The sequence below is a fragment of the Grampus griseus genome, assembly GCF_964374135.1.
Source record: "Grampus griseus genome assembly, chromosome: 4".
Lineage (NCBI taxonomy): Eukaryota > Metazoa > Chordata > Mammalia > Artiodactyla > Delphinidae > Grampus > Grampus griseus.
Window position 1 is genome coordinate 33,952,165 of NC_138997.1, and position 25,499 is coordinate 33,977,663.

General features: G+C 41.6%; 1 protein-coding gene across 1 annotated transcript in view; it reads right to left on the reverse strand.

The window, feature by feature from the left end:
- MAP9 (microtubule associated protein 9) overlaps positions 1-10,207 on the reverse strand; it is a gene marked incomplete at its 5' end in the record, with an annotated part of 30,837 nt that extends 20,630 nt beyond the window's left edge. The window contains 4 exons of the mRNA XM_082653582.1: positions 1,634-1,863; positions 7,918-8,235; positions 9,313-9,397; positions 10,133-10,207. Coding sequence (XP_082509708.1) covers positions 1,634-1,863; positions 7,918-8,235; positions 9,313-9,397; positions 10,133-10,207 — 708 coding nt within the window. The remainder of the gene's footprint in view (positions 1-1,633; positions 1,864-7,917; positions 8,236-9,312; positions 9,398-10,132) is intronic.
- Positions 10,208-25,499: the final 15,292 nt, after the last annotated feature.

Genomic DNA, 25,499 nt, shown 5'->3' on the forward strand with positions numbered 1-25,499 from the left:
ACAGCCCAAAAGTGGAGTAAGAATAATGAATATAGTTGTCATTAGGTGATGGGATTATGGGTAGATATTTTTCAATTAAATTTTCTGTCATAATATAATGTTACTTTAAAAAGTTTAGGAATACTTCTTTCTTTAATCAAGGGATATAGAATACATCACAAAGAGCAATTAAAGTTAGGTATCACTACCAGTTTGAATAGTGTTCCTTCAAAATTCATGTCTACTCCAAATCTCCGAACGTGATCTTATTTGAAAATAAGGTGTTTGCAGATGGAATTAGTTAAGATGAGAATCTACTGGAGTAGGGCAGACCCTAAATCAAATGACTGGTGTCTTGTTTTAGACAAAAGTGAGGGAAGACACAGAGACCCAGGGAAGAAGACCATGGGTTGACGGAGGCAAGGACTGGAGTGATGCAGCTACAAGCCAAGGACCACCAAAGATTTCTGACAACCACCAGAAACTGGAAGAAGCAAAGAAGGATTCTTCCCTAGGGCCTTCAGAGGGAACATAGCCCTGTTCACACCCTGATATTGGATTTCTGACCTCCAGAACTGAGAGAACTTCTGTTGTTTTAAGTCATCTAGTTTGTGGCAATTTGTTACAGCAGCTACAGTGAACTAACACAATATCCACTTGACCAGATGATTTTATTAAACAAAATAATTGTTTGGTTTTGATAACACCCTCTCTTCACCTGATTTTCAGAACAAATTAGGACATAGCACATTGAAGCCAGGCAGACTTATATCAAATTGCCAGCTTTTCTGGTAAAGCTAACCTACAGGATAAGAGTGGACTCAGAGCCTACTGTGCTCATACTTCTGACCTGAATTGGAGAGATTCTTCTGTTTAGTTGTGATACAAAGGACTTCCTCTGTCTGCCTTTGTACCACCTCCCAGGGAGCAGATCTTTTCTCACATCAGTAACACAGAGGAGTCAGGAGAAGAAGAAAGAAGCTTAGCCAGTACTGTTTAGTTCCTTTTCTCTGATCTGCTCAAGCAGATTGTGGAGGAGGAATGTTCTTCCCATACTTATCCCTTCTGAAATGTGAGGTGGAACTTCTCTAACCATAGTGAAATGTAAAGACAGGCGGCCAAGTGTTCTTCCCTAATAACAATACACAGTAAACTCCTGATGAAGTCCTGAAGGATCACATCTACATCCCTTCTGGTATATCCCAAAAAATATAGGACTGTGCCGTGAACATTCATTACACATTTGTTGAGTGATTGAAACCAAATGAATAAAATGACATTGGCCATAAATTATACAATTCAAAGATATGTAAATAAAAACTCTTGCAATTAAAGTGTTGCATAGATTCAAAAAGGCAAGTTTTTTTCACATTTTACTTTCTCTGAAATTGGATGTATCATATGTTACAGTTTAGCAGTTTTCTTCTTTCTTAGCAGTACATAAAATAATGCTGTATTTTTGCTATATCTTACAATTGAGTTTTAGATCCAATAAAATATAATATATTTTTAAAAACTTAAAATTATTTCCTTATCAATTGCTGAAGAAATCATGTAACACACACACACATGCACGCTCACACACAAATATTCTTTCTCTCATAATCAGATGCAAAAACCTGAATTAGAAACACAGTTTAGCAGTAGCGCTAACCTCAGGGTCAAGGTTTTCAGAGAATGCATTTTTCTCAGCTTCTGGTTGTCTGCCATTCAGCCTCAGGAGGAATGAAGGTGCAGAATATGCCTCTAATTCTTCATGGAGGGCAGTGTCTTTGTCTTCTCCTAGCCTGTCTTTCTCTTCCCTGTGGCTGTGCTTTTTCAACATGCTCCTTGGCCGAGGTGAAGGCTTAAAGTGGTTGTCTGCTTCAAGGCTGCTGTTATTTTCTGCAGAAAAATACAATGTTTTAATGCATTAAATAAAATTTAATACACTAAAAAATACATTTTTAAAATGCCAATGGCTTCTCCTACACCGCAGGTGCCACCACACTTCCCTCCTGTGCCCAAGCACCTTGGCTTTCTATCCTGGAGAGTCTAGAAGAAGCCCACACCCTTCTCTACACAGAACTCCAGAAAGTACAAGTAGGCGATAGTTCATAATCAAATAATTTTTTTTTAATGGCTGCCATCCTGGAAGTAACTAGTATACTTCATTTTTGTGAGTAAACTCATCAACTCTCATAGTATTAAAAAATTTTTTTTTTTTAACAAACAAAACCAAACTGCTTCAGTTTCAGCCTTTATAAAATGAGGCAGTTCATCCATCAAAACCTTTATTGAGTATCTGCTGCCAGGCCCCATACACATCACTCACATTAATGGACCTCAGAATCAAGACACTGGCAATGGCCCTGTCCAAGGATTTTAGAGGTTGGGAAAGGAGCCGATTCTGAACAAATAAAATTATAAGACAAAGGTAAGTGCTGTTACATGTATAAAGATGATGTCAGTACAGGGAGTAGAAGAGCCAAATGTCCCTGGAAGGAGGAACAGACAACTGGATAACTTGTGAGCTGCTGTTCTCTGAGTCCATAAAACCTCTCCAGCAGTTATTAAAATTTCTCAGTTACTATTTCATCACTTCTAAGTTTAAAACACAATCTAATGCTGGTATACTTCCAGCCCTCAAAACATGATAAGAAACATTTTCCATGAACTTTTCCCTAAATTTTACCTGTTATACATATCCATCTCTCCATTGTTCTACCAATGTATTCTTCTGATGAAACTTCAAAACTGAACTAATTAATACCTTTATCCTTTTTATCTATAAGTCGAGTTATAAATCCTGCTAGAAGATTCTACAACCATAGGTAATTGGAACCACTATAAATGTTTCATTACCAATTTTAGGTATGTCCTAAACTCTGGTCAAATGTCCAATCCAAAATCCAAGAGTCATCTTAGATTCCTCCCTCAAAATCCAAAGAATCACAATACCCTATCCATTCTACTTGCTAAATTTCTCTCTCATTTATCCCACTTTCTACATCCCCACTCTCAGTTCCTCATCCACTCTTGCCTAGATTACTGCCTCAGTGATATTTATAAAACACAAATCAGATCACATCACTCCTCTCCACAAAATTTTTCAATGGCTCCCCATCAGCCAGTCTTACAGAATAAAAAGCTCATTGCCTCTGAACAATATAAAATGTTTCATGGTTTTGTCTCTGGCTACCTGTGCTGCCTCATCACTGACACACCCACTTAGTAATCTGTCCTGAAATGCTGGGCTCACTGTCCTTCTGCAGCTGTGCCACATGCCTCCTGCCACCAGAGCTTGCCACCCAAGCTCTCCCTCTGCCTAGGATGTCCACTTCCTGTTTCTCCTCCTGAAAAATGCTTGCCTGTCTTTGGAACCTCAGTTTAAGCAGAATATTGTATAATGCCTGGTTTTGAGTCATTTTTTTTTTATTGTGGTAATAACACTTAATAGGAGATCCACCCTCTTAACAAATTTTCAAGTGCATATTACAGTATTATTAACTAAAGGCACAATGCCAAAAGGCAGAGCTCTAAAACTTATTCATCTTGCATAACTGAAACTTTACATCTGTTGACTAGCAACTCCCATTTCTCTCTTCCTCCAGCCCCTCATAACCACCATTCTACCCACTCTCTGTATGGGGTTGCCTATTTCAGATATTTCATATTTGAATCTTGTTCTGACACTTATTAGCATTGTAAACTTACACGAATCAGATAACTGTCACACACCCCAGTTTTCCTATAGGTAGAATTAGCTAAGATTTGCTAAAGTTCTCATGGGACTTGAGTAAGATAATACATACAAAGCACACAACACAGTGCCTGACACATGGGAAGTGCTCAATGAATATCAATGATTGTATAGACATTTCCTGTTCTGGTTTGTCCACCACTCCTGTTTTCTTTTTGGGTATCCTCTCCTCCTTTCTATCCATGTGATTCTGTGGGTTAATAAATATCTCCTCCATACCTCAGTGAGAATGATGGGCATGTGATGTAGCCCTCTCCTTCCTGTGCAGCTTATCACAGAAACTTCATTTCCCCTGACCACAGCAGGCCGTCAGGAGGTCAGGATTTTTCTACTTGGAGTTGGTGGATATGCCTTTAAGGCCATGGAGCTGGAAGGATGTGATTTAGAGACCACTAGTGGCATTCTCTGCTGCCAAGTGAAGAGCTGTCTGAGACAAAGAAACCAAATGACAGAAAAATGGACCAAGGGATGGAATTAATGGGGCAGTGACAGTGCAGGAGGAGAGAATGAGAGGGTCAGGGAGGGAGGACAAAAGTAAAAAGAGAGAATCCTGATGATATAGAAATACTGATTCTCTATACTTAATCACACCTAAAGCAAGGACTTCTGACATCCATGCTCAACACAGGGATAAACTCTTTCCACTGATGTTTGAATTGGGTCATTTGCATCTGAGAGTCCTGACTACAGGTATTATTATTTGTCAGTTATAGCTATTGACACCAGCTCCTCTAGGAAGCCTTCCCTGATGCCCTCAGGTAAATTTAGATGCCCACTTTCCTGTGTTCTTACTATACCTTTTATACACCTTCCCACCAAATTGTAAAGTCTTTGCTATGGTCTGAATGTTTGTGTCTCCACCCAATTCTTATGTTGAAATCTTAACCCCAAAAGTGACGTATTAGGAGGTGAGGCCTTTGGAAGGTGATTAAGTCATGAGGGTAAAATCTTCATGAATGGGATTAATGCGCTTAAAATAATGCTCTACAAAGTTCCTTTGCCCTTTGCACCACATAAAGATACAATGAGAAGCCTGCAACCCGGAAGAGGGCCCTATCCAACCATGTGAGCCCTGTGATTTCAGACTTCCAGCCTCCAGAACTGTAAGAAATAGGTTTCTGTTGGTGATAATCTACCCAGTCTGTGGTATTCAGTTACAGCAGCCCGAACGGCCTAAGACAGTATTGGAGGATTGGTACTAAGTCTTTGTAATGCCACAGTGATAGCTACTATCACAGTGCTTGTAACAGTGAAACATATCGTACCCACAATAAATATGTGGGATAAATAAGATGATCTGCTTATGAACAAATGCTGAATAATAAAATGAATAGTAAAAGCATTTATAGAGTACTTAATTTATGCCAAGATTGCTCTAAGCACTTCAAATACATGAATTTAATTTAATTGCCTCAAACCCCTAGTGGTGGTTCAAATTTGTCTCCATTTTACAGGTAAATAAAATGAGGAACAAAGAGGTCATGTGCCCATAGTCATAAACTCTAGTTTGTGGGATTAAAGCAGGAGCACCCAGACTCCAATGCTAATGTAGTCAAGGTTCTCCTGCTTTAAAGTTAAAATAAAAACAGCATAACCTGTAAAAATTACTTTCTACAATCACTACCAATGTGACCACTACCTGATAAAAGTGAAAGAGTTTGATTATTGTACTAGTTACAGCAGACAAGCAAGAACAAAGGAAATTTTCAGGTTCTAATATTTTTATAAAGCATTAAGTGATACTCAGCAATATCTCACATTAAAAATATTAAGTTCTAAACTCTATAAGAAAAAAAAGTCTAAAAATTTAGAGAAGGATAAAGCTAAGCTCATTAACCACTTTCCTTCTTTAATGAATGAATTATTCATTTAAACATTCAAATACTTAATGAATTCTACATGCCAGGCACTAACCAGCAGCCTCAAGTTTTTTCTTCAACTTGAATAACCTAGGAATAATGATTTTAATATATTTTATACCAAAATTCCACTTCCAGAAGCATCATCAAGTTTTCAGAAAGAAAAAAAAATACATCTCTACATTATCAAAATGTTTTATTTTACAATCAAATGTAAATGATTACTTGTTTTGGTAATTTTTTTATCCTACATATACTGAATTGCAAATGGTTAATGATTGTTTAAAAATACAGTATTGCACATTTAGAATCCTGAGCTATCTTGTGGTCAAAATACAGTATTTCTCTAGTTATTTTATAATTTGTCACAGGTTTTAAAAAAGATATTAAATGGGTGGATTATTGCTGATTATCTACCATAAAGTTCTAATTATATACTTCTATCTATATCAGACTAATTTTTAGCTTCTATAATATGCTCACATTTTCTTATTAACCTAATGAAAAGCTTTTTAGAATCAGGACAAATAGGATAAACGTAATCCATAAAAATAGGTTTTTAAACTCAACTAAGACTAGGAAACACTGCATATTCTTTCCTGAAGATTCACCGTGCATATGTCTTTATTAACAGTTCCAAGAAGTTCATAAAGAAATTGGTTTAAAATTCCTATAACTCTGTGTTTTCCCCTCAATACCAATGAACAAACTGTGGAACATACTTTGGGAAATGGTGATGTAATGGATTATTCACTCTTTGATTACATTTCCCTTCTCTCCATTTTTGATTTTACTCAGTACACTGGGAAGGTACATTTTAGCAAGTTAATTGTGTTTCATTAGGCCTTGTGCTTACACTTTTGTAGAAGTTTATAGTTTGAGACATACTTCAGTAGATTCTTAAAACAATTCTGTAGGAAAGGAGAGCAGGTTTCCTCCCCCTCCTCATGAAGACAGTGAGGCTTACCCTACGGCTGAGGTCACACATAACTAACTTGCAGTAGCTTTTCCCCTAGTATCCCTGCTTGCTTGTATCTTCTCCTCATTTGAAAGTGGAAGGAATTGTGGGGGTGGAAAAAGGAGTGTCTGAAATATAGCTTTGCCTAAGGTTACCAGTGCTATTATGTAAAGTATGAAATACTTACCAGTACCATATTTAATGATGATATGAAGGAAAGAGGTTTTTGTGAAGGTTAGCATCAACTACTATTTTTTCTATAGAACATAAAAAGACTGGAAGACTCCAAATCCTTAAACTTCTATGCCCTTGTTTCTGCATGACAGCCCAGGGGATGTCACAGCAGTTGGTGCCTGCTTCACTCCATCTCTGCTGCACTATGCACAGAGCTCAGTAGAACTGTGAAGAAACTACTGTAATCACACCAGGAACATCCCCACAGAAAATCGAGTTTTAGTGGATTTTCCTGAGGAACAGAGAAACCAAATGGAGATTCTCTTTTCTTAAGGAAAATCTGGAGGCTTAAACAATGACAGCAACAACACCTACCCCCACCACCCCCTTCAAATATACAAATGCCAAACAAATATTCTGGCAAATGGCTGTATGGAAATGATTATTGTTTTAAGGACTAGCCCCAATGCTGCTATAACCCTGATGTCTGGAGTGTGAAATGGATTAGAAAGGATTCCATTGTAGTTCCACTGCTAAAAACAAAATTGGAGCTCACAGGCCTAAGCAAGGTTGGACCCAGGAGCTTTGGAGCCACAGCTGGGGATAACTGAAGGTACTTTGGCCAGCTATCAGGCACTAGCAGAGATATAAAACTGAACGTACAACTGGACATCAGAATTATGGTTTTTCTCTACGGTTCTATTATTTTTATTTATATCTGTAAAATTGAAAGGTTAAGTCTGATTTTTTTTTCCTTAAATATCTACTAGCCACCATATGCAGTGGTTAAGAATCCGCCTGCCAATGTGGGGGACACGGGTTCGATCCCTGGTCTGGGAAGATCCCACATGCCACGGAGCAACTAAGCCCATGCACCACAACTACTGAGCCTGTGCTCTAAAGCCCGTGAGCCACAGCTACTGAACCCATGCAGCACAACTACTGAAGCCCGCGCGCCTAGAACCCATGCTCCACAACAAGAGAAGCCACTGCAATGAGAAGCCTGTGCACTGCAACGAAGAGTAGCCCCTGCTCTCCACAACTAGAGAAAGCCTGTGAGCGGCAACGAAGACCCAACGCAGCCAAATATAAATAATAAATAAATAAATAATTAAAAAAATCTATTAGCTACCATATAAAAGTATTTTGTGATTATCTTAAAATAAATTTTCAAGAAATGCAATTACAGTATCCTAACAAATTACCTGAAGATGCGCTTTTGATTGGAAGAATTCTAGGTTTCGTTTCCATTTTAATTTTCTCTTTTTCAACTTCTTGTTGTTTATTTTGAGATTCAGATAAGGGATTTACAATCATGCCTTTACCACCATCAGGTGCCATCTCATCATTTTTGATAGAGACTACTGGCTCATCTTTCCTCACATCATTGATTGATTTCTTGGTTTTCAAAAAAGACAGTTTCGGAGAATTCTTTTCTTCATCATCTGATATATGAAAATCATTAATCTTTTTCTTAACTGAATTTTCATCTACTGAGGTGTCAGAAAAATCACCTAAGGAAACTGAAAAACAGAAGAGAAAAAATATTTTCAATAGTGTATTTTAAAGTTTTAAAGATTACATCAATCAAAAAGATTACCTTAAAGACTGGAAATGAATTTACAACTGTGAATAGATTTGCAGCCCTAAAAAACAGCGAACTTTGGCAGGTTTTAAATAAAATAAAATAAAAATTTCAGTTTCATTAATTTATTCAAAACATACTTATCGAGTATGAATAGTTTGTCAAGCCAAGCACTGTGCTTGCTCTGAGAAAACTCCTTCAAAATTTCTTCAAAGTAATAATCAGCCAGGGACATTTAAATTAGATTTTGGACTGTAAAGCTTTTCTTTTGTTTTTCAAAAACTTCATAAAACCAACAATATTTGTAAATGGAAGAATTTGCTAATAATGTTTTTTCATAAAAATTCTGGAAATGCAATTCCATCCATACCACAGTATTAGATTTTACTATGAGAAGAATAATAAAGAATGCTTAACCGAACTATAAAGCAATGATTTAACTATTGTTCTGATTACTTTTACAGAGAACATTGAGAGTTATTCACTGAAAGTATAAAACACTGAATTTCAAGTTTAGAATTTTGTATATTTATCCTGAAATGTAAAATATTAATATTTTACATAATCAAAAGAAACCAAATTAACCATACAGTACTGATATATTGGGTTTTTTAAACTGATTCCCTTTCATAGCCAAAAAACCCTTGATTTATAAAAAGCATTATAAAAGTGATCCTAACATGCACAAAGTTTAGTTCTATGGGCCCTAGTTATTTCCTCATAGGGTTGACCTTAAAGATGAACTTGTTATCTCCAATATGGTTTACCACAAACAAGCAAATCTGCTGTCAGTTAAATTTTATTTTCATACACACATTCAGAAAAAAACCAAGGACAATCATACAACTTCTTTAAAATTAAGAGTGGCTTTTTATTCATTAAAAAGTTAGAGATCTAAAACCTGTGAATTCATAGGTATTATTTTAACATAGTGATTTTTTTTCAGGGTTGGGCTAAACCTAACTAAAGAAGCAAAAATAAGAGAAGTGGTTTACTTTCCCATGTTCTCACATACCAATCTCATCGCTGTCAAAGTCATCTGAGTATTCAGAACTTCTTTGTCTAGCTGAGCGAGCTGTAATTGCTTTTATTAGTTCATCCTGAAATGAGAACTGAAATCAATTTCTACCCAAATGTGGAGGTCTCATATATTGAATTAATTCTTTAAACAAATAATGCTTGATTAATAACTGCCTTAAAACTTAGGTTTCATTCATTTAACAGATATTCACTGAAAGCCTACCTTATGCCATGCACCCAACCCTTAAGACTCAATGCAGAACATCACAGACAATTCCTTTCCTCATGGAGCTTTGGGTTAAATTAAAGAAGACAGACAACACCAAGCAAATGAATTGAAGGACTCAACTTAGGGTTCATTATAAATTGGCATTATGGAAGAAACTGGTATTCTTTATGATCTTTTGTTTCAGTGTATTGCTGTTAACAGATGTAATCAATACTGCAAATTTAGAGGCTGAGTTCAAAACTGTAGTGACTGGACAGAGAAAGCCTAAATGTTATAATGTTACACCGGGGGGGGAACATTTTTTATATGAAAATGGCAATTAGAAGCTGCTATTCAACTTTTAAAAGCTAATTTAACTTTTAATATACTAAGAACCTAGTATTGAGTTTAGTTTGGTAGTCTTAAAGCCACACAGAAGAGTTGGTAATACTGGAGCCCAAATACAATCATCTGAAAAATTTCAAAAGAAACATATATTTACTCCAGCTTTACATAGGACTGTTGTATTGAATAGAAGCACTTTCAAGTCCAATATTCCCAATACAGTGTTTACCTTTTAAAATTATTCAAAATAAAAATACTTTACCTGGAAAGTAGTTCTTTTGGTGACTTTTGGACTCTTTGTATATGCCAAAGTTGTGCTAAAAACTTCATCAGACATAGTGTTTATTTTAATTCTCTAATTTTATAAAATGGCTAACAAATGATAGGGATAATTCAACCTCTCATGGTGGCTGAAATATATAAAAAACAAATCAGACTTTTTTGCATGCTTGAGAATTTCCATTACTACACTTAGTACTCCCTCCCTGCCCCCAAAGCCAAACAAAAACCAGAAAAGCATCATATGAACATTGAGCTATATCTTCACTTTTAAGTAGCAGAGTAGTAAACAGAGTTTTTGTAAAGAAAAAGCAAATTCTACTATCAAACTTGTTTTCAGAAAAATAAAATTCAAACTGAAGTTATCCAAAAATATTTCTACAATTATTTTATTATCCTAAATAAGTTTTACAATTATTGCACTCATTTAAATAATGAGTGCAATAGGTTGTTGCCAATTAAAATAGAAACTTTTTCACCTCTCTTCCATTCGAAAAGTATAATATAGCCTACAAAACAGCCATACTTATTTAAAAGGCTACCAAGAAGACGACTGTCAGCATAAAGTACAGCAACGTTCCCCAACCTTTTTGGCACCAGGGACCAGTTTCGTGGAAGACAATTTTTCCACAGATGGTGGGTGGAGGGAATTGTTCGGGCAGTAATGCAAGCGATGGGGAGCGATGGGGGGCGGCAGATGAAGCTTCGCTCACTCGCCCGCCGTTCACCCACTGCTGTGCGGTCCGGTTCCTGTTTCCTAACAGGGGTCTGCGGCCTGGGGTTGGGGACCCCTAAAGTACAAAAGTCCCCTACATACCAATGAGTTCCATTCCGAGATTGTGTTTGTAAGTCCAATTTGTTCGTAAGTCCAACAAATTTAGCCTAGGTACCCAACAGTAGTACAGTACAACAACTAGCATATAAGCGCCGGCATCAGGTGAACAGGCAAGAAGAGTTACTGACTGGAGGAGAGAGAGGAGGTGGGAGATGGCAGAGTTGAAGGATTGTCAGCAATAGGAGACGGAGGGCAAGCTGCAATTTCACTCACGCCTAACGTTGATGGCACATGTTCTGCTTCCTGGCTGCATTCAATTCTATCTACCCTCTTGCTTCCGGGCATCCTGGGCTTGAAATAAAGATACTGAACTACTGTGCCCTATACAGTACTGTACAGTAAAGTACACAAAAGTACAACCACTTGTAGAGGACGCACACACGTGACAGTGTACACCATACACGTGAACTAACGTACGTGATTGGACGTGAGAACGCAGGTTCGAATCTTTTAAAGTTCGCAACTTGAAGGTTCATAGGTAGGGGAATTAGTGTACATAACTAAGAACATCACCATTTTTTAAAAAAAGTCTACATACAGTGCTGGGAAAGAAAAAGATTGTAAATAGTGATATTTTTCCAGCCACTCTTCCCTCTCACAAGTGTTGAAATACTATTAGATAAAACAAAAAGAAGGGCTTCCCTGGTGGCGCAGTGGTTGAGAGTCCGCCTGCCGATGCAGGAGACACGGGTTCGTGCCGCGGCCCGGGAAGATCCCACATGCCGCGGAGCAGCTGGGCCCGTGAGCCATGGCCACTGAGCCTGCGCGTCCGGAGCCTGTGCTCCGCAACGGGAGAGGCCACAACAGTGAGAGGCCACAACAGTGAGAGGCCCGCGTACCGAGGGGAAAAAAAAAAAAAAAAGGAAGCTTCTGCGATGGACTGCATTAAAATCTCTGTTAAATGGTCCTGTGGACGTTTCCAGTGTTCCAGGCGGAGGCTGCTCACCCTCTCCGCCGCGCTCAGCAGCGCGGGGCGGCGGACTGCTCCGGCCCGGCCAGGTGGCGCCCTGTCCCTGCCCGCTCTGCCCCGTGTCGCCGACCAAGCACCCGCCGCTAGCAAGGTCGGTGCACAGCCGAGCGCCGCCTCCGCTCCGATTCTCCACAACCCCCAAGTCCCGCGGTCTGTACTTACTCTGCATTCCTGCGGATGTCTCCCCGCGACCGGAGGAACCAGCTGTTGGCCCCTCTCCTGGGCCTGCGCCTGGCTGCTCTCTGAGACCAACACTGCAGCGAGCGAGGAGGCGGTACTAAGAACGCAGGTGGGAAGCGGTTGCTAGGAAACAGCGTCTCCGGGAGGAAGTGACATACCGCGCCGCAGGTCTCTCGGGTACCTAACACCGCCCTACAGCCCGCCGTGTCACTGGTGCGACCGCCCAGACGAAGGAAATGACATCAGCCCTGTGGGTCTGGGGAGAAGGGTGCTTTATAGGCCGCCTGTGCTTCAGTCATTACGTAGGAGACAGGACCTGTCCAGCTCCCACCTGCGAGTTGAGAGCTGGCGCTTGTCAGTGGCGTTAGGATCTTCAGCCGCACAAAGCACATCCATCGTTCGTTTTGCCACAGTTGTTACAGACATGAAGTTCTGTGAATCGTAGTAGTGTACTAACGGACTAGTGCACTGACAGATGGGACAGAATAGCAAGACAGAGACGTTTGCAGGCTCAGGAGTCAAACTGCGCGTTTGAATCCTGGTGCACCTCCCTCTGTCCGTGTGACATCGTGCAAGTTAACGTCTGTACACCCCAGTTTCCTCTTCTGTAAAATAAATAAATAAAGATAATAATATTAATAGCCACCTTAATAGCGTTGCTGTCAGTACTCAATGAAATCATGCAGATGGAATACTTGGAAGAGTGCCTGGGATTGCATTCTGTCAATGTTAGATACTCTCTTTGTGCAACTCAGCCACAAAGGGCCTGGATAGAAGTCATCCCTTGTCGACACAGCTGAAAACCCATTCTGAGTGTTTCTTTAATGTAAAGTTCCCCGCTTTGTATATGTACTCAGTGGATAATCTGGCTAAAATCAAACCAGTCCACAAAATTATCTAATAGGCAGAGGACTGTGTGCTGATAAGGTAACCAAAATCAACACCACTTAATTAGGATAGGTAATCCTTAAACAAATACTTTTCTTTAAAGACTTTAAAATAACAAGGATTTCTACTTTTTTTTAATTTAAAAGAAGCTCAATCCTAAATTGTCTGAATGCAGTTATTATTCACTGACAAGTAATTAAACTTGTTGCCGGTATTTTTCCCCTGACTCTGAAATTTATTTTCACTTGTTCAACAATTATTTATAAACAAATCACACTGAGATATAAGTTTAATAAATCAATGTGTTGAAAAACCAAATGTGCATAACAAGAAATACGAAATTTAGTGTAAAAAACAGCCTATGCTTTTAACAATATGTGCAGTGCAATTTTTTAAATACTACGTTCAGTTTATGCGCAACTTGTCCTTGTTTGAAAAACTCAGTTTGATCAACATTTGCTTAACTTTGATGTTTTCAAACATTTTTGGATGTCTGCATCAAAGATTTTTCATTCACCACATACTGTTAACTTTCTGACCCATATAAGTTATTAATCAACAAATATGATTCCATCATAGTACCTGTGTCCACAAGGAAAGGACAATGTCCACATTTTCCTTATATGTGAAGTACTAATTTGCTTATGTTGAAATAGTTATATTCATTCAAAATGCTCTGTTCATTTTTTTCATCCATTTGGCTAATATAGTTTTCACTTAGATACAGCTTAAGAAAATAAAATTCAAAAAGATATTAATAAAAAGAGCCTTTAAGGAAAGAGTCTATCTTTTTTTACAGAACCCACTAGATTTTATTTTTAACTTAATTCAAAATAATTAATACAGGATATAAAAGCTATGCCATACGTAGCTATAGTAAATAAGACAGTTAACCTGAACTAGTTAATTTCTCACAAGCCCTAAGGCACAATGTCTTTCCACTATTACGTTAAGCAGCAGAATATTATGCATTTTATTAATATTTTCAGGTAGCTTCAGTATAATAATATGTTAATAACATTATATAAACCTGAATTAATAGCATGATGTTTTCTGATGTATAGTTTGCAATAAATAACTGTTGAATGAATGAAATCAAGAATAAACAAATAGCATTTAAAGCTGAAAAATAATTTTTGGAACATTCCTATAAAAGCTCATGGATACTCAAGAAAATGAAAACACTCCAACACACAAAATTTCAGTAGCTTATGTAACATTTTCTCTATATTTCACTTTTCTAATATGTATTTGACCACAGAAGTATTTGCCTAGCAAACTTTTTTGAGTTTACTACTCTTCTCATTTCCAAACTTTGCCTTCATTCATTCATTCAATAAGTAAGTATACCCGTAACATTTTGGGTCAGATTTGGTGAGTTCCAAGGGTAAAGCAGACTACGTCCCTGCCTGGGGATCCTGTAGACTAGAGAGAGCTAGAAGGCTGGGTAAACACATAATGACTGTACACTGTGAGAATTTCTCTATAGGAATACAAAGTAAGAAGCTCTGAAGAGAGAAAAATTCTTCCTGGAGGTTCTAAAGAGTTTTCACAGAGAAAGTGAATTCAAGTTGATTAATGAATTTAGGAGATAAGGAGGGATTTTAAGCAGAGGAAATGGTCTATGAATATGGAGGCTAACACTGTTCTATCTGAGGGGCAAGGAGGGGAGTGAGAAGCTCCACTTCCAGATCAAGAAGCAAATGAAAAGTGACTCTTCTTCAAAATTTCCCTGCCTTCACAAGAACAGGCAAATTGTTAAGTCTTCTGACGGGCAGTTAGAGAAAATTGATCTTGTACTCACAGGCAGTGCTGGTTGAAAACATACAGCACGTGTCTAACATCTTGAGAAGTATGCTACAAAAGCAAATCCCTCTGGGTGTCAACTGATAAAGATTTTATTTGCATTAAACATTGAATGCCTATGTTGGCAGAGGATAGGAGAAAGAGTCCAGATTCAAGTGCACTTACCAATCAATACCAGGGCCGATTTGTGGGAGAAGAACAGCAAGAAGCTTATAGAAGGTGAATATCAGAATCTTGAAGAAAGACAAACATGACGAACTACACTGGCCGTCTTTAGTCAAATATAGCAGTATGTATTTTGGGGCTGTTAAGCAGACATACATGAATACAGCAGGAGAAGCATGATTCCTCATAATTCGAACTCAGAAGCTGTAATTCAAACAAGTACCTACAGGGCGATTTTTTTCCCCATGTTAGTTTACAACTGCATTCAGCTAAGAGGTGCAAAGGTGACTTGGAGAGAAAGCACTTCCACTGCCTAAACAGGCTTGTGTTCTTGTTAGACCTGCGCGGTCTCCTAGGAGTTTCGACTCGCCCAGGAAACAACAAGAGTCGGAAGTCGATGCAAAACGCAAGAGGTTTATTGAAAGCCGGTGCACCGGGGCTCCTTGGTCCTCACGCAGGAGGTCGAAGAAGGAACCCTTTTGGGCGCGAATATGTCAGTTTTATAGGTTCCCACTTCCCCGTATGTAAATTATAGATTTGGTTGTGTTCTCCTGCTGATTGGTCCCGGCTTAGGCTCGGACCAGAGAGGGAACTTGTCCCCAGCTGCCTGATTGGTCTTTGACAGACACCTTTTTTACATTTTGTTATCTCCCTCCTTCTCCCCAGCTTCCTGATTGGTCTTTGACAGACACCTTTTTTACATTTTGTTATCTCCCTCCTTCTCGGAAGGGGGCCGGACATCCTGGAAATTCACCTATTGTCTAAGAAGCCCCTATTGTCTGGAGAGTTCTTAATCATTAGCTGGAACAATGTCCCTCGAGTCCCACATTCTGTGCAGTAATCCTATGTGTCTTCTGAAAGCGAGAGGAAAGGAATTTCAGGCATGATGTACTTTTTCTGTAAAAAAACAAAACAAAACAAATCATTCCCAAAGGAAGTAGGACTTCGTGAATTGTTCCTGAGCTCAGCAATATTCTTGCATCTCCAGCTAAATGAAGAGACAGACTTAGGTTAATTTCCTAGGGTGACTAGAAATGAATGCCTTTAAGACTGTTGCAAGGCTTGCATCCTACTGGGTAAAACATACGGAGTTTTGCAAGCTACTAGGAGGAACGGGAGAACATACCAAAGACTGGGAGACTGACCTTAGGCCAGTGACCAAGAGATGAAAGCATTGGGGAAGGACTGGTCTTTTCGAGACTTATATGGGCCACAGTTGAAATGCTTCTCCATAAGGTGTTTGACCAAGAATGGTTAAGACACAAGTTTTCACCCCTCCTAGCAGAAACAGATTCCTCTCCTATGTACAAGGCCTTTCTTCACACCCATGTGTACCAAGGCCAGGCACGGACGTTTCAGTGAAGAATAATATTAGGAAGGATGGAATACCCAGTGCAGTTAGAGGTCTGGTGATCTTCAGCTGAGTACTGCCAAGGGTGGTATGAAATGGCAAGTGAAACCGTTTGTGAAAACAATTCGTAGGAAGAGGCTTTGGGTTACCGGGTTAGATCTGTTTCTCTTCCATGGAAAGTAGGGCTTACTTACTGTCTATAGCAGAGAAAGTTTAGGTGCAGAGACCTTTCCTTAGGTGGATGATCAAATGGAAGTCAAGTGCATGGGGAGCCCTGTTAAAGGGACAGCCAAGCAAGATAAGAGGAGTCACTTGAAAAATGCACTCGTCTTAGGGTAGCTGGTACAAGCAACCACTGTGTGAAATCTGTATCCTGCGAGCCATAGGTAGTCGGATGCATGATAGATACCTGAAATTTCACACATTGTATTGATTCACCACGTGAAACTCTTCGGTCACACCGGAAACAGGCTACTATTCGTCTGACAGCCTGCACTACAACAGTTTCCTCAGCTTAGTTTATAGCTGCCTTCAGGTAAGAGATGCAAGCCTGAGTTGGCTAGAAAGCATTTCCACTATTAAAAGGCCCGTATTCCGACCAGTAAATATTTTTGTCCTCTCAAACTGAGACGAAAGGAATTTCATTAATGGTGTACTGTCTCTGTCAAAGAGTCACCACCAGAGGAAGCAGGGTGTGAAAATGGTTGCAGAGTTCTAAAATACTCTTCGTCTTCAGCCGAATGACGAGAAGGGCTCAGCTTAGTTTCCTAGTGTGACGAGAGGCAAATGCCTTTAAGTTTGTATGAAAGGCTGATGTCCTACTGGTAAAACATATGTGAGTATACCTAGCCACAAAGAGGATGGCTGAGAAGACACTGACCTCTGTGGAGACGCACTTTCGCACTTGGATAACGAGAGAAGAGCTGTAGGTGTAAGACATGCATCTGCTGCTTCTATGGCCTAAACGGAACACCCTCCTCCCTGTGGTATTTAACTGAGAATGAGAGGGAAAAGCATACAACCAGCCAAAGAGAAGTAGCTTCCTTTCTGAAGCAGAAAGCCTTTCTGCAATGCTATGTGAAGGGCCTTGTGTTCCAGGTGGGTGAGAAAAAAGTAATGTTACAGAAGGAAAAAATCGCAGTGTGCATGGAGACCAAGCAGTGCCCAGGGGAGTTTTACCAATGGCAGCTTTCATTGCGAAAGTTGACAGTTTAGTGGAAGTATTTGAAAGGCTGAATCCTTAGTGTTACTTGGTTAGACCTGTCTCTCTTACACAGAGAGAAGGGCTTGCTTACTGGGTACTGCAGGGAAAGACTAGGTGCAGATACCTCTCCTTAGGTGGATGATCAAAAGAAATTCAAGTGCATGGGGAGCCCTGTTAAAGGGACAACCGGGCAAATTAAGAAGAGGCACTTTAAAAATGCATTCATCTCAGCGTACACGATAGAATCGTCTAGAGTGAAGGCTGTGTGAAATGTGTATCCTATGAGCTGTTCTCCAAAGGCCACGGGTGAGTCTGATGCATGCTAGATCTCAGAAACGTCACACATTGTATTCATTCACCTTTTGAAACTCTTCGCTCACTTCCAAATAAGGCTAACCCCTCTGGCAGGCCTACACAATGACGGTTTCCTCACGTTAGTTTGTATCTGTAAGAGGGGCAAGGGTGAGTTGGCTAGAAAGCGTTTCCACTGCCTTAAAAGATCTGTATTCCAACCAGAAAACATTTTTGTCTTTTCAAATTGAGAAGAAGGGAAATACGGGCACTGTGTGCTGTCTCTGTCAAAGAGTCATCCACAGAGGGAGCAGTGTGTGAGAATGGTTGCAGAGTTCTGCAATACTCTTCATTTCAGCCGAATGACAAAAAGCACTCAGCTTAGTTTCCGAGGGTAACTACAGGCAAATGCATTTTACTTTTTTTGAAAGGCTGGTGTCCTACTGGTAAAACACATGTGCGTTTTCAAGCCAAAATAAGGACGGTTGAGAAGACACCAACCTCTGTGGAGATGGACTATCGTGCTTGGATCAAGCCAGGAAAGCTGCAGGCATAGGGCTTTGGTCGCTGCTGCTTCTAGGGCCTAACCTGAAGACCCTCCTCCCGGTGGTATTTAACTGAGAATGGTAGGGAAAAACCTTCAACCTGCCACAAAGAAGTACCTTCCTTTCTGAAGCAGAAACCCTTTCTTCAACGCTATATGAAGGGCCTTCTCTTCCAGAGGGCTGAGAAAAAGATAATATTACAAAAGGAGAAATTCACACTGTTCGTGGAATCCTGGTGATGCTCAGAGGAGTTTTGCCGAGGGTAGATTTCGTGAACGTTGACCATTTGGTGGAAGCATTTGCAAGGGCCAAGTTTAATGTTGCCTGGTTAGACCTGTCTCTCGTACACGGAGAGTAGGACTTGCTCACTGGATACTGCAGAGAAAGTCTAGGGGCAGAGCCATCGCCTTAGGTGGAGGATCAAGTGCAAGGGGAGCACTGTTAAAGGGACAACGAGGCAAGATAAGAAGCAGCACTCGTCTCAGCGTAAAAGGTAGAAGCGTCTAGAGTGAAGACTGTGAAATGAGTATCCTACGAACTGCACTCTGGAGGCCAAGGGTGAGTCTGATGCAAGCGAGATTTCAGGAATTTCACACATTGTATCGATTTGGCTTTTGAAACTCTTGGGTCACTTTGGAATAAGGCTACAATTCCGGCTTGCATACACTCTATTGCAGAGAAAGTCTAGAGAGCAGCACTCTGTCCTTTGGGGGATGAACATGTGGAAGTCAAGTACCTGGGGAGCTCTGTTAACTCGGCAGTCCAAGCAAGATGTGAAGAGCCACTTGAAAACTGCACTCATCTCCGTGTACCCGGTAGAAGCAACCACTGTGTGAAATTTGTATCCTGCGAGCTGCTCTCCTTAGGTCATGGGTGATTCGGAGGCGTGCTCGCTTTTAGAAATTTCACACACTGTATTGATTCGGCATGTGAGACTCCTCAGTCACAACAACACAGGCTACTATTCGCCCGGCAAGCCGGCACTACAACGGTCTCCTCTCGTTAGTTTATAGCTGCCTTCAGGTAGGAGGTGCAAGCCTGAGTTGGCTAGACAGTGTTTCCTCTATGTAAAAAGGCCCGTTTCCGGAGCAGTAAACATTGTTGTCCTGTCACATGGAGACGAACAGGATTTCGCTCACGGTGTACTGTCTCTGTCATGGAGTCCCCACCAGAGGAAGCTGGGTGGGTGGGTGAAAAGTTGCAGAGCTCTGAAATACACTTCGCCTTCAGCCGAAAGACGAGAAGTGCTCAGTTTACTTTCCTAGGGTGAGTAGAGGCGAATTCCTTTCGTTTGCACGAAAGGCTGGTATCCAACTGGTAAAATACATGTGAGATTTCCTAGCCAGAAGGAGGATGGTTGAGAAGACAACGACCTCAGTGGAGAGGGACTTCGCACTTGGCCTCAAGCAAGGAGAGCTTCAGGTATAGGGCTTTGGTCGTTGCTGGTTTTATAGCTTAAGCTGAACACCCTCCTCCCTGTGGAAGTTAACTGAGAAGGACAGGAAAAAGCATTCCAGCTGCAAAGGAGAAGGACTTTTCTTCCTGAGGCAGAAAGCCTGTTTGCAATGCCATGGGAGGGGCCTTGCTTCCTGGTGGGTGAGAAAAAGGTAATGTTACAGAAGGAGAAATTGCCACTCTCTGTGGAGCCCTGGCGTTGCTCAGAGTTTTGCTGAGGGCAGCTTTCATTGGGAACGGTGACCACTGGTGGAATCATTTGAAAGGCTGAGTCTTTAGTGTTACCTGGGGAGACCTGTCTCTCTTACACAGAGAGTAGGGCTTGCTTCCTGGGGACTGCAGGGAATTCTACGTGCCGAGCCCTCTCCTTAGCTGGATGATCTAATGGAAGTCAAGTGCGCCGGGCGCCCTTAAGGGCACAACCAGGCATATTAACAAGAGGCACTTGAAACCTGCACTCACCTCAGTGAGCACGGTAGCATCGCCGACAGTGAAGGATGTGTAAAATGTGCATCCTATGAGCTGCTCTCCGAAGGCCATGGGGGAGTCTGATGCATGCTACGTCTCAGAATCTTCACACATTAGGTTGAATCGGCTTTGGAAACTCTTCGGTCTCTTTGAATAAGGCTAAAATTCCACTGGCAATGCTACATTACAACGGTTTCCTCACGTTACTTTGCACCTAGGACAGATGGTGAAAGCAAAGCTATACAGACAGAATCTCACACAGAAGCATACACATACACACTCACAAAAAGAGGAAAAGGGAAAAAAATAACCTATCTTGCTCCCAAAGTCCACCTCCTCAATTTGGAATGATTCGTTGTCTATTCAGGTATTCCACAGATGCAGGGTACATCAAGTTGATTGTGGAGCTTTAATCTGCTGCTTCTGAGGCTGCTGCGAGAAATTTCCCTTTCTCTTCTTTATTCACACAGCCCCCAGGGCTCAGCTTTGGATTTGGCCCCGCCTCTGCGTGTAGATCGCCTGAGGGCATCTGTTCTTCACTCAGACTGGACAGGGTTAATGGAGCTGCTGATTCGGGGGATCTGGCTCACTCAAGCTGCAGGGACAGAGGGGTACGGATGCGGGGCGAGCCTGCGGCGGCAGAGGCCGGCGTGACGTTGCACCAGCCGGAGACGCATCGTGCGTTCTCCAGGGGAAATTGTCCCTGGATCACGGGACCCTGGCAGTGGCGGGCTGCAGAAGCTCCCGGGAGGGGAGGTGGGGATAGTGACCTGTGCTCGCACACGGGCTTCTTGGTGGCTGCAGCAGAAGCTTTAGCGTCTAATGCCCGTCTCTGGGGTCCGCGCTGATAGTCGCGGCTTGCGCCCGTCTCTGGAGCTCCTCTAAGCGGTGCTCTTAATCCCCTCTTGTAGCGCACCAGGAAACAAAGAGGCAAGGATAAGCCTCTTGTCTCTTCGGCTGCTGCAGACTTTTCCCGGACTCCCTCCCGGCTAGCCTTGGCGCACTAACCCCTTCAGGCTGTGTTCACGCCACCAACCCCAGTGCTCTCCCTGGGGTGTAAGCTCCGAAGCCCAAGCCTCAGCTACTAGCCCACGCCTGTCCTGGCGGGTGAGCAGACAAGCCTATCGGGCTGGCAAGTGCTGGTCGGCACCTCTCCTCTGTGTGGGAATCTCTCCGTTTTGCCCTCCGCACCCCTGTTGCTGTGCTCTCCTCCAGGGCTCTGAAGCTTCCCCCCTCCGCCACCTGCAGTCTCTGCCCTCGAAGGGGCTTCTAGTGTGTGGAAACCTTTCCTCCTTCACAGCTCCCTCCGACTGGGCAGGTCCCATCCCTATTCTTTTGTCTCTGTTTTTTCTTTTTTCTTTTGCCCTACCCAGGTACCTGGGGGAGTTTCTTGCCTTTTGGGAGGTCTGAGGTCTTATGCCAGCGTTCAGTGGGTGTTCTATAGGAGCAGTTCAACGTGTAGATGTATCTCTGAGGTATCCGTGGGGAGGAAGGTGATCTCCGCGTCCTACTCTTACACGATCTTCTCCTGTCTCTAATTTCTAATTTCTGGTAGGAGCAGATATCTGCCATCAGCAGATGGCATACATACTATGTTAGTAATCTTCACAACCATTTGAGCTGGCTAAACTGAGTCAGCAAGGTCAGAATTATTGAATGAATGAAAGAATGAGTAAAAAGATCACTAGCTTTAACGTATCTGGGAAAGTAATAGTCTAACCAAGTTTCAATCCACAAGCATATATTTACAATTCTGAAAACTTCCACATAATTACAAATGGGACAATAGTAGTCAATTACTATTTGGATAAAGAACAGATACAAGTTAGCACAACGTAGTTTACAAACGTACAATTAGACGGAAGAAAATAAGGTCACTTCTATATAGTTATTTCTATGTTTGTTTATTTCATGTTGGTCTCCTAACCTGACTGTAAACTCCCAAAAGGCAGGGACCACATCAATTTTGCCTACCGCTGTATTGCCAGCTCCAAGCAGTTTTTTGCATTCATGGTACAAGTAACTGGCTATTTCTTTATTTCTAGTATAGTCATCCCCAGACATTTACATACAGAGATACATATTACTTTCTTATAAATTACTTTATTCTTTATTTAGAGTTAGGGCATTCCATTGGTTGTTTTTTTAATTAAGTTCAAAACTAGGTTGTATTTATCTATGAATTCCATTTCTGGATACTAAAGGAGGTATTAAAAAGTATTTGCTATAAAAAGGGAAAATGGAGTACGACGGGGTTGAGAGCCAGGGCTCTATATGGTGAATTCAGATTTCTGGAAGAATACGGTATTAAGTTTCACTCACCTTTTTTAAAGGAACTTTGAAAGCAATGAAACGAGTCCCAGGCATCCGCTGTCCACCTGGGAGATAGTCCTTCCACCTGTTAATATATTTTTTGTTAGGCAAATTTTATGGTAGGCTGTCTCCCTGCATAGGATGAATGCGCCTTGAAAATGGAAATCATATCCCTCTATGGTAGGTCCCTCTTCTTTCTGCTTTGCATTTTGCTGCTCCACTTATTCAACCCCACCTAGTAATAACCTATACTTCCCTTGTTCCTGTTCTCCCATCTTGAAAACAGATAAAAGGCAACAAAACAATGCAACGGTCTCAACAAATCAGGGATATCTAAAACCAGAGATGGCCAGAACTTCTGTATCCCTGATAGAACCTAGCCCACTGTTGACTACTAAGGTATCATATCATTAATACATGCGTGTTGACTGAAATAGTTTAAACTCAATTCTTCCACTTCATAATTTACTTTTAGTCCTTATACAAAACCTGATAATAAAATTCCTTAAAGCTAGGAATCACACTGAAAAATAATGTCTGACCTGACTTCTGTAAGATGAGTTAGAACTAAGCTTAATTCAGTGTATCTGAAGCATAGAAGGTGAGGGCAATAGTGACACAAGATGGGGCTAGAGAAGCAGAGAGGACTCTAGACCACGCAGAGCATTAAAGGCCAACAGTTTGTTTTCTATTCCCAAAACAATGTTTTGAGCGATGTCTATGAGCAATGTTCCAACTTGCTTTTAAGGTTTCTAGTGTGCAGAATGGATTGGAAGGAAACAAGGTATATGGACACTAGTTAGGACCTAATTGCAACAGACACGTAAGTTCAGTATTAGGATGTTGAGGAAGAGGTGACAGCTTCGGGAGAAATTCAGGAGATAAACTGAAGCGGGCTTAATGGGGTATGAGATGGAGGAAAGGATGGTCTTAGGGAATTAAAGGGTTTACTACACACATGTGCAAAGCCTCAAAATTAATCATCTGAACGTACAGAGGTAGATCTCTCAAATGACACCGGTTAGGAAGCAACAGTACGCCCTTTATCATTCCAAAAGACAACACAAATCAGCTGTCTCCATGGAAAATTCGGCACTACCGGTGCGTTTTTTCACTCAAACTTAGTTCCAGTAACTAGTACGCACATTTTCTGTGCCTAAACAACACAGCTTGAGGAACTGAAGGGGATTCCATGTTGGCAATTAAGGAGTGTCCCCAACACTGACAGTCCCATCTTAAAAAGCAGTCCCTCTGCATTTTATCCGAGGAGCCATGGCCAGAGCCTCCCTTGTAAAACGATGGGGAGAAATCAGAACATCACACTGTCCCTTTCAGCTACCGTGAACTGAGGCGCGAGACGACCAATACCCCCTAGCACAGTGCGGACGGGCCAGCGCGCGGGGGCAACTGTGACAGGCGACAGCACAAGAGACGAAGCCCAGGCCCAGGGGCTCTGAGCTCCACCGGCAACGCCCAGCGGCCAAGGCGTATTACCTTTCCGGGATGTGCTTTCCGCCTTTCCTCCTGGCCAACGAAAGTCCGGAAAAGCCGCGACGCTGACCACAGCGCCCGCGGGCATGATGCCACTGGCTCACGTCACCCCCAACATACCGCCCACCCAACGCCAGGAGTGACAAAGTCGCCAACCCGCCACCCCCGATGCCAGCACTAGGCCACGAACCACAGGCGCCTAGGCGCAAGCCCACGCAGCTCGCGGACCACCTTCTACTGCGCATGCGCCACCACGCGTCGAGATGACGTCAATCACGCAGGCGGATTAACGCGCTTGATTAGTAAAGAGGATTCTGATGTCTGCAATTTCCCTCCTTAGCCGGAGGTTGGTAGCACACATCCATTAGTTCCTGTGTGTACCCTTCAGAATTCCAATCATACGGGACATGGAAAGTTGTCCCACTCTCCCAGTTTCTTGTGTGGTTCTTTCAGATATTTCCCAAGTGCTTACGTTCACACTTGTATCTTCTTTGTAAGTATTTGTACCTAACAGATATCCTGTGTTTTATAGAAGAGCAGGCATACTATATACTACATACTGTATACATAGTCTACAATGTGTCTTGGATAGTGACGCTGTTATCTTTCTGAAATATAAACTTGGCTGGATTGCTCTGTTGCTTAAACATCTTCACTTAGCACAGAATAAAGCCCAAGTTTTTAGCACAGCACTGAGAACTCTTCATAAACAAATATCAGTCTGTCTCTCCAACTGAATTATAAGTTCAAACTATGACTTACAAGGACCTACATCATCCACCTCCCTCCTTTGCCCTGCCAGCCTAGCCTCCCTGATCTCATCCTCTACTGCCCTGCCCTCACTCACTTTCCCCTGTCCAGCCCCACTGGCTTCCTTACTATTCCTCAAACATGCCAAGCACAATCGTGCCTCAGGAACTTTGCACATACTATTCCTTCTGCTTCACAACACACGCTCCCACCCCATCTCCACTCTCCCAGAACACACCCTCCCACCCCATCTCCACTCTCCCACATATCCAATGGCTTGTTTCTCACTTCAAGGCTCTGCTCAATCGACATCTTAATAGAGGGGACTTCCCTGATCACCTACCACATTCCCTCGCCTCTTCACCTTCTTTTGTTATTCTCCAAAGCATTTACCACCACTTGACACTCCATATATTGACTTATTTATTCATCTCTCTCCCCCACGAGAATGTAAAGTACGTAAGGGCAAGAACTTTGTTCTCTTGCTACTTCCTACAACAGTGCCTTCAACTTAGCAGGTGTTATACAAATATTGGCTGAAAATGAATGTATGAATTCTTTGCCCTTTCACACGACCCTCTAGTCACACCAGAGGCTGCCCCTCCAGAGCACAAGTTCAAGCCCTGTGCCTTTTGTAC